The 10,576-nt window shown below is 40.0% G+C and overlaps 1 protein-coding gene across 1 annotated transcript in view; it reads right to left on the bottom strand.

Moving 5' to 3' along the window:
- The window catches only part of mxd4 (MAX dimerization protein 4), a gene marked incomplete at its 3' end in the record, with an annotated part of 20,800 nt that extends 11,640 nt beyond the window's left edge, over nt 1-9,160 (bottom strand). The window contains 3 exon segments of the mRNA XM_024289747.2: nt 4,209-4,238; nt 7,965-8,064; nt 8,556-9,160. Coding sequence (XP_024145515.1) covers nt 4,209-4,238; nt 7,965-8,064; nt 8,556-8,619 — 194 coding nt within the window.
- Between the last annotated feature and the right edge of the window lie 1,416 nt (nt 9,161-10,576).

Raw genomic sequence — 10,576 nt, forward strand, 5'->3', positions numbered from 1 at the left:
AAAAAAAAAAAAAAAACGAACTTGGGGGAAGTGACGAAATGTTCCAAACTTTTCAAACAAACTATCACAGAAGCAAAAGTGACATTATAGCCTTTAAATAAGATATGTGATTTCTACTAAAAGAACTATGGCTTAACAGGAACTAAAAAACGGTTTTGCAAGTTATATTCTGCGACAAATTATACGATAAAATGGACGGATAGTCCAGATGAAGAGGAAAAAGGGCGTGCAGAGGTTTTATTTTGCAGCAAAGCGTGACAAATGTCTGAGGCTAGCTTTCCTCCTGCTATTTTTTCTCAGGGTTCTGCTGACTCAGACACTTTTGTGGGCCAAAAGGAGAGCCAGGGAGAGGGGAAGAAGAAGAAGAAGCAAAAAAAAAAACTCAGAAAAAAAAACAGATGTTGTCTCTAGAGAGAGTACGAGGTAAAGCAACAAGGCAGTAGACGGGCCTCCCCTCCATAGAAACACTTGCATAACTTAAACAGCTTGGCAGGCCGCTGCTGAGCGTCCCTCCAGGGAAAAAGAGCTCCTCAGAAGACAAATAAGTCATTCATCAAAGCTGAGAGAAGATGACACAAGGGGAGTAAATTTAATTAGCAAGAAGAATAGACCATGACAAATGGTCTGCTTGTACCGACGTCCATAAAGTATGGGAAACTTTAGAAGATCAGCAGTTCTTATAGCTCTTTGTCTCCAGAAGGGTAGCAAGTCATAGGAGTGTATTTTTAGCCAACTTTATTATTATTGATATTGATAAAATGGGTCACTATGGGGGAAGAAAAATGGAGGCAAATCCTTCTTTCGGACCAAAGAAGCAGCACATGTTCACAAGTGGATTCCGATTTCCTGTAAACAGGTGGAAGTGTGTGGAGAAGAAGAAAGCGATTTTTTTTTCTTCTCCACCCCGCTTAAGAAAAAGGAAATTCTGCGGCGGCGCGACTCGTCGCGAGGCTGATCGAGAGCAGCTCGAGTCAGAAAAAGGAAGGAAGAAATGCCAGCGGAGACCAACCGCACAGCCGCAATTGGTTTCACAAATGTCATCAGTGCCAATGCTTTGCTGCATTCCGCCTGCACCGGTGCAACTGCAGACACAGCTGTCACAGCTGCCCTCGTGCTGCTGCAGATAACAAGAAAGTGTCTCGGCAAATGACCCTGCGAGAGCCCCCGGACCCACCAAAACAGATGACTTATTTTGATAATGGGTGCACAAATATAACAGGGAGCGGTGCGGATGTCTGCCGAGGCGGAAGTGAGGAACACCTTGCTTGCACAGGATCAGAGAGCATCCAGAAGACTAAAGGTCATTTTAAATATTTTATCATTTCTTTTGACAACTGTTCTAGTACCTTTGACTGGTTGATTCATCAATTAGTTGCAGAAAATCATATTGGAGCAACACTTAAGTCATGAGGGGCAAGTTATGGGAAGTTTTGGCAACTAAATACTCGTCATGAATACTTAAAATGAATACATACACATTACAAAAATTATTAGCTATATTGGTTTCAGTTTGACCAAAGCTGGAATGAGGCTTTAGCGATGAAATTAAATAATATTTCCACAAAAACAAGCTGGGAATCTGAGTGTGAGCAAAAAAACAAAAAGGTAATTTGGCATTGGAACTGCAAATGTAATTGTTGCGGCAAGCTCACTCTGTCCTACTATTGACTTCAAGCCTTCCAGCATTTAAACCAGACATTCATCAGTCACCTCGTCTGCCATGTGAACAAACTACAGCACAAGGGATGGCTCTGTGGTGCAAAGAAAAACAAGACATGTGACCAAACAAAGACAGTGAGTCAGGACCAAAACAGCAGCACCTCCCTGGACTGATGTCTGAAGGCGTGAAGGAGGCAGAGATTTCAGCGGCAACACTCGGATTGCTGGAGATTAAACAGGGCTGAGGCTTCAACTGGTCACGCATTTGGTAAACTGGTAAAACAGGCCCACTGGAAAGCTTTTGGTTTTATGCGTGACTAAGGTGTCTAGGGACTTTTCTGCATCTATATCATTCTAGATATCTACAGAATGCTCACGACAAGTACACTGTAGACACTAGAAGTGTCCGGAGAGTTGAAAGTTTGGTAGTATGGCTAACATTTAAGAATGCCTAACTAACCCCTGTTAAACCAGCTAGAATTAGTCCGGCGTGATTTTTTTAGAACCAATTTTGTCGTCACTAACACGTTGTTTGCGTACCTGTTTACTCTTTGATCATTCAATCTTAAGAAGATCACAGTTCAAGGTGGACCCTTTGTCTCTGATACACACCCGCAGTTTGACTCATGTTCCCAGGAATGTTTGTAATATGGCCTTTAACGCCACCGCAGAATGCAGATGGCCATTTATAAAGAACAACCTGACGTCAATCATGCAATGCTGAAAAACAACTGGGCATCTCTAACATCTCGAACAGGACAAACATGTATGTAGAAGTATGTGGCTGTCACAACTATTTGCTAAATTCCGCTGGTTTAGAAAGTACCTAACCCTACGAAAGTTAGCTCATAAGGCTACACAAAGAATGCAAGAGCGCTGAACCAAGACAGAAAAAAAGGTTTGGATTTGTTTTCTTCTCATAGCTCACATAAGAGCCAAATTATAAAACAAGTGACCAAAGTAGTACATCTAAGAACGTTGGTATATACGGATCCTTTCGCAGTTTTGCTGTTCCATTTTACAAGTTTTTTTTTTTTTTTTTAACGGCACATTGTGTTCTACGTCCAGATTGGCTGTCAGTTGATATCCTTCATCTTGTCTCTTCTGTACAGAATGCCTTCAGCTTGTCAAATTTACATATATCTTCAATCGCGATCAGATCTGTGATTTCATTCCAAAATACTTGTCTTTTCTACGAAAATTTGAACTTTGTGTGTTTGAAATAATAATATCTATCTAACTTAAGTTCACAAAGTATGTGGTGAGGGGTTTTACAGCCTTAAACATCTATATTTGTAAATTTAAAAAATTGGTGGTGTATTTTGCTGATTTTGCCTATTACTGGTTATTTTTGGGACGTAACTCCCACATTAAATGAGGGACATCTATAATCCCACAAACTGAGCATGCATTTGAGTGGACGTGTGGTTCAGAATGTTCCTGTTCTCAACAGGTACGCTCTGAACCATGTAATTTAGGGCAACAGGTTCAGACAGAGGTTGACTCACCTTGAAGGAGTCACAACAATTCAGTTCATCGTCTATCATCAGAAACGAATTTTTTCAAGTTTTTTTCCACTTAAATATTTAGTTGAGGGAAACATCATGACTTGTAATTAATGTCTTTGGTAAGAGGAGAAGACACACTCTTACAGAAATGGTTAATGATGAAATAGGAAGTGAGTTAACATAATTTGGAAGGTTTTCCTGGCATTTGTCAGGTTGAGTGGACGTCATTTCATTGGTAATCGACCACACCCATCACTAGATGGGAGTTAACTGCTATGGCTCAACATATGTAAGTGTAATCATCCCTGGCCTGCATCTCTGCCTCTCTAGTCAGGAGGAGGTGGGGGGGGATATGTCCTTACTTGTTTCTCTGGGCGCCACACGCTCTTACTCACTCCCGAGACATGCGACGAGCCAACCCCGAGCCTCAACGTGAGTGACAGCGTGTCACACGAGCAGACTAAACATGCCTATTTCAGCGCTCTGCTCACATGCTGATAGTCACATCAGCTGTTTCCGAAAACACCAATTAAAGGAAGTTTCTCACAAGCGCTGCCTAAATGCTTCTTTTTTTTTTTTTCTTTGCAAGGCAGCTCTGACTAAACACACACAAACACACAGAGGGGTTTTCTGTCCCATGAGGAAACCATCTGAATCTGTGAAGTCGGTCTCCGTGCTGATGAAAGCCTAACATCTATTATAAAACTAAGAGAGAGCAAGAAAAAGCTCCTATTTGAGGTGCCTGATGGGACGAGAAAAGTGAGGTGTCATTTTCAGCAGGCATTGCAAGGAAAAAGTAGTAAAAATGGCAACAGTTGTATTAAATGTGAAACCCTTGGACATCATCTCCGTATCTAATTTCTGACACGATTAAGCACCGTTGGAATTATACGTCTCTGGCTCTTTGAAGATGACCTTCAATCTCTGAAGTGCCTTTAAAATAAAAACCCTAATTATCCGTGACTACTTCAGCTAGTGAGTCGGAGCTCAAAGACGCACATCAACCGAACATGAAACGTTAATGGTTAAATATGGACTCACCTGTGTTTCTCCAGCTCATTGTGTGACGATCTGAAACAAGGAAAGATACATGTTAGTAAAGCAGTTGCAGTTCTTAAAAAATATATTTACATATATTTAAAATAAATGTGTGATGCAACAAAAGAAAAGATCAAAGAAAAAATAGTGGAAAATGCTGTCTTTCCCTTTTGTCTTTTGTGTGTCTTTTAGACCTTTGAATGAAGATAGACTCATTAAAAACATTTCTGAGTTGTTGGTTCTGATGAAGATAAAACATAAAAGGCTGGACTCGATCCACAGGTCTTAGAGACTTGTCTGTAAATGGTTCAAAATCACAAGCATCGTAGAGGCCAAGACATCAAAGAAGTTTCCAGGAGCTTAAAAGTCAGCGAGCTAACAACGGAGCTCAGGGTGATTGGAAACAATTAGGCCCCCTCTCAAACTGTCTTACACTAATGCACAAATAATCCCCAGTCAGGACAACAGCTTGGAACTATGATGGTCATAACAAGTCTATGACAAAAGTCGGTGCTCTTTGATGACAGGAGATGACGTTTGCTGAAGGTAATAGTAACTCTGGAACTTGTTTGTAGCCCGCTACATGTTAGCTACAATAGAAACGTTAGCATTTTCACAGTACCCATAACTCCCAATGTTGTTTACCAATACCACTAACACAAATGCTACTGTGTGACTATGCTAACTCAAAAAAAAAAAACAAAAAAAACACCAATACGGCTAAAGCAAACCGACCAATATCGCAAAAAATAAACATTACTACAACTAGGCTAACTCCTAAGCTTGTTAGTAACACATTAAAAAAGCAGTCCAACACCGCTACACATTAGCCACATTAACGTTTTCACGGTACCTTTTACTCTCAACCTTTCTTTCTACTCCCAAAAAAAACAGTCCAATATCGCTAAAACAAACAGACTGATTCCAATAAAACAATCGTTTTTGCGACTATGCTAATTCCCAACCTTGATAGTACCATGTAAAAAAACAGTCCAACATCGCTACACATTAGCTGCATTAGCATTTTCACAACAACACCCAACCTTTTTTGCAGGAGAATTAACCAATATATAAGGTACTTTGGATTATAAGGCGCACTGCTGTTTTTTTGGACAAAATTAAGGCTTTTAGGTGTACCTTATGGCGCGGAAAATACCATATTTTTTAAAACTGTGTTTACGTCATATATTTACATTTTTAGAGTACAATTTTCTAAATAAATGTGCATTTTCGTGTTTTAACAATCCAGCAATAGAGGGCCGAAAAAGGGTCTGAGATGGGCAAAGCTCCGTTCCCTATCTGCCCCAAAATCAGGCAAACAACATGCATCTTCTGCAGCCGTTGCTGCATGCCTGCTGAACAGCAGCGTGGACAGGGAAACAAAAACAAACTCAGACGTCTGGAGGCTGAGACGCTGCAGAATTCCTCGGCATGTGGGCTATTCCGGGGAGAGCCCCTATTATGACACGCAGCTGGGAGGGCCCTGCAGTCCGTATGAGAAACAGCCTCTCCCTTCACGACACCCGTCATGGATACCGCAGAGGCTAAAAACAAAAACAGCAACAACAAAGAGCCAGACGGACAACAGGCCTTTTCAGACTTTTTCTCTATTTGAGAGCTCCTTGTGCTGGCCAAGCAGTGGTTCCCACAGCTGTGCTAGGGGGGGTGGAGGCCCTGGGCACTGTCCGTGCACACTGTCCGTCACAGTTGAGCCTGTGATAACAGAGCGTCTGCACAGAAATCTTCCTAAGAAGAATCAATGGGTGTCAGATTGGTGCCTTTCTACAAAGGCAGACAAAGAGTCCGACATGACGGAAGTTATGCCTTTCAAACAAGCCCAAATTGGGGAAACATCTCAGTCAAAGCATAGGGTATGAACAGGAAACCACTATGAGGGAGGGACACCAGGCAAACCTGAAAGGACAGCAAATCCTTTACATGTTATGTAAAAGCTGAGTGTCCCATATGCAAAATGACGTTAATGTCAAATTTCTCCTCTTTTTGTGTGATGTGCCGCATCAGAAGCCTGTCCTTAAAGTCAAGGCCGCAGAAGGGGTTTCTCTTTTTTATCCGTGCTATTTATACTCTAATATCAGTATCTTCTGTGACAGAATTGAAGCGAGGCATCACTGGCCAATAAAATTCCAGGCCTTTTTTTAGAAGCATTTCTGATTTCACAAAAGCCTACGAGTAACCAAGGAAACCCCATGAGGGCTTCTTTTTTCTCTATGCACAAACATAGAACACGATTATTACATTGTTACAAAGCACTGTGCAAGACAAATTCATCAAGCGAGAGTCGAGCCTCAAAAGTCAAAACCCGAAGCAAACCCTAAGCATTTTGGCAAAGCCTAAAAAAAGGACTGCTGGTGTATTTGTACTTAGGCCAATACGAAGAACTTGAAGGAGGAAGCCGGCCTAAAGTCCAGTGGGCTTGTTTGTTGCACTGTGTATGTGTGTCAGGCACAAACACACCCTTACCCTTCACATCCACATGCATAAACCAGCGTGTTTCCGTGTCAGAAAAGGAATCAAAGGAGCGTGTAGGGATCCGTGCCCTATTAGAGACTAAAAATATTTCCTTTGATTTCACAAAACTACACATTTAAAAGTGTGTGTGGTGACATAACGCTCGCTCCAGCAGATATTTCCTAACGGCGGTAACAATGAATCATTGCTGGACAGAATTAGCCCTTTTTTATTCTTGCCTAATGCCCGACATTCTGGTGTTGCTGACGACCGTTTTGTCATATCATGCAAGTCATGTCAAGCAGCCTGTTTACTGTAAATCACATTGATAATGAGCAGAAGGGTCCACTGACGCACACATGGAAGGGATTTTTTTTTTTTTTTTGCTTAATTGATGCACATTATGCGCAATTAGCGTTTTTAAAAAATGACTGATTATCAAGTAAACAACTGAGTTGATGCTGTGTCTTAAATTATAGATGGCGCTGCTTTCTGTTTGTCAAAATAAAAGCATTTTTAGTGTTAAATGTTCACACCTAATAATAAAAACAACATTGTTTGAGCTGAAAAGATTGAATTATTGTGTTGCTTTATGGTAATCTGCAGCTACACCTGTTTTTCCCCCTTTTTTATTATTATTTTGGAGTTAAATATTAACCTGGTGGTGTTTAAATGACCTTTAACCAGCTATGCAGCTGTTCTCAAAACAAAATGAGGCCGAACCGAAACTGAAACTCACAGTATTGTAATGCTACTCCAGAGGATTTCTTGCAGCAGCAATAATGGGAGGTGTCAAGTTTTTTTTTTCCTGCAGGAGCAATAGTTCAGTGCAAAAAAAAAGAGACTGTTTAATACCAAATGTTAATTCATATGAGCGGGGCTGCGGTTTCTGACCAAAGGACCCGGCATTATGTGACTTTCGTCAAACACATCAAACTAAACACAAACACCACATGAAGAGGAGAAAAAAAGAGTATTTTGAAGCTTTTGATGGAGGCAGCAGATCAGATGGGCTGCATAAACAGAAGGTTAAGCCCGTGTCAAGTGTTGTGTTATTTCTCTTCCTCCTCTTAGATGGGTGGGGGTGGTAAAAAGGTGAGAGTGAAAGAGACAGAGCAGAGGCTGCAGAGTTGACAGTGTACGCGTGGCACTGTTTATTGGACAGACCAAAACACCAGAGCCAGGCCCAGCTCCGTGAGAAAAAAAATACACGGTGAAGCCTGGCGGCCGGAAACCGGCAAGTTAAAAAAATAAAAGCCCGATTTTTTTTTTTTTTTCTAAAATACTTACCTATTGTTTTGAGTTTTTCTGGACATTGTAGAGACTTTCGTTTTCTTTCGAGAAAAGTCGTTGGTGTAGGGTAAAACAGAGGCATAACCGTGCTCTGCCTCTGTTGGCACACAAAGCAAACATAAATGCTACAGCTTGCAAGAGCAGGAAAACGCAATTAATAAGGCATTAAAAGACAAATGCATCAGCTTTATGTCACTTTAAGAGATATAAAAAACGTGATCGATCATTATTGGATTACAATACACTGGAGGATAAGCTACATGCTCGGTTAGATCTGTTAGGCAGGCTAAATATTGATACCAAGGCATTTTTGTTTACTAATTTGACCTAATTCGACAACAAATCGAATAATCTTTGAGCAACTCGTAGAAAATAATTATAATAACTGTCGTGTGGCATATGCTAAATAAAATTTGGAAGCTGCTGTGGGGATACAGTTTGCACCCATCGCCCGATTAGTGTCCCACTGAGCCTGAAGTGACATCATACCTGCACTATGGCAGGGCACGTCAAAACGTAACATCAAACACAAACTTAAGCTAGCTGTTACTGTCATCTTCCATTCACAAAAATAATCGCCTGAAATACCTCTGTCTCTTCTTTCCAAGTACTCTGCAGCCTCCAGTAGAATTAAAAGAGAGTTAAGTTCCATCTTCTTGTTGTCTTTATATAAAAATAAAAATAGTCTATTTACACTAATGTACAGTTCATAAAATGGTGTAATGACCGTGTAAAAACTCTGTTAGAGCGGTGTAAGCGCCCTGCTATGTTCACTTCTGAGTCGAGATGACTCCAAACTACACTAACAACAGCACCTAACTCAGGGAAGTGAGTGATAGTACCTCCGCCCAATAAAAAAAGTATTCCGTCGTCTCCTGGGTGTGCCTAGACCAATGAATCGGTCTACACCTCCTTGGTGCGATCTGATTGGCTGAAGCCATAAGAGGCATGCCCTAGCAACAGCCAAAGCGGCCCACCTCTCTCGAAGCTGATTGGGCGAACGCTCAGAAGAGAGAGGTTTGATTGGTTAGAGCCTGTTTCGTTGCTGAAGTTGGGTGTTTCTTTGGATGCCAAGCTGGATCCTCCCCAAGTACGCCTTTCCATTAAAAATATCAAGAAAACTGAATTGATTCAGTCAAAATATTTCATATGTTCTTAGTATGAGTTTGTTGGGGACAGAAATGGTCTCTGTTCCTCTTTTTTTTCTTCCTAATTTCCTATCCAAGTCATCCTGAAAGTTCTGTGTAGAAAGTTTGCAAAGTTATCACAAATAAATATAAGAACATGTATCACGTTTTACTATTATGATAAAAACATACACATCAATTTGTAGCACAAAGATGTTTCTTCTTTCAAATGTTTGTCTTGAAGATGTTCGTAGTGGAAATAACACAACCACAGTTACAGGTTTTGTTTTGCAGATTGTGGTACAGACATGACTCATAGAACATTACGTCCAAAAGTATTTTGTATTCTAAATAAATCAGAAAAGATGCAATTTGTGAGTGAAATATTAGACCATCAAAAAGTTTTGAAAGTGAGAATTTAAAAAAGGACGTTTAGAGCTGTAAAAATACTTGTAAAAGTATGCATTTTTGTTGTTTAGCATGGCATAGTAAAAAGGCTGAGATGGAATGTACTTATGTGAAAGTGTTTCATCCTCCCTTGTAAAGCTGCAGAAATGAAATACTCCATGAGTTAGCTAGCAGAGAGACTATTTCAAAATTGTTTCTTTGCTTCTGAAAGTGTAGAGAGAAGGACAAAACAGGAAAACGAAGAGCAGAATCAAAGGAATTCAAAAAGATTACAATTAAAATCAAATCAAGAGGCCAAAAAAAGAGAGAAAAAGAAAAAAGAGTGTCTGAAAATGGTCATTTTGAGTTTTGTTTTGTTCTTTACACGACTCTATAGGGCAGGGATAGGCAACTCCAGGCCTTGAGGGCCGATTTGTCTGCATGATTTCCAGATATCCAAGCCTTACTCATGACTGATTACCTGGTTCTGGTGTGTCCAGCCAATTTGAACACGCCAGATCAGGGTATGTTGAAAATAAATGCAGGAATGCGACCCTCGAGGCCTGGAGTTGCCTATTCCTGCTGTAAGGTATTGCTTTTAACCATCATTAAAGTATTTTTGTTTCTTTTTCATTTTTTGTAGAAAACCAGACAAATTGAAGAAACTAAAAACATTATGGATGTTTACGTTTACATACGTTTGATCATTACATTCTACTTTTAAAGGACGTTAAATGCCTGCTGGGAGTTTTTTTTATTTATTTTTTTTATTGATCAAATGCAAAAGTTAAAGCATGAAGAGACCTGGATGTCATTGTATTCTGATTATCGAGGTGATTTTATGATTTAAGACTAAACAGAAATAATAAATCATATATGTTTGATACATCTTTGGATTTAAATCTGCAAAATGTTGTGTGTTTGGCATTATCCCATTCAAATGTGTGGAATTTATCTTGTCTTTTTAAAAATGTTTTTGCTCTTGTGTAACCTCAGCTCTCCAAACAAAGAATGAAATAAGGAGAGAAAAAAAACTCTCTTTTGCTAACTAAGCTTGGTTTCATGTCTATTTTTGTATCTGTTGACTAAAGTCTG

This window comes from Oryzias melastigma, linkage group LG1 (genome assembly GCF_002922805.2).
Source record: "Oryzias melastigma strain HK-1 linkage group LG1, ASM292280v2, whole genome shotgun sequence".
NCBI classification, from domain to species: domain Eukaryota; kingdom Metazoa; phylum Chordata; class Actinopteri; order Beloniformes; family Adrianichthyidae; genus Oryzias; species Oryzias melastigma.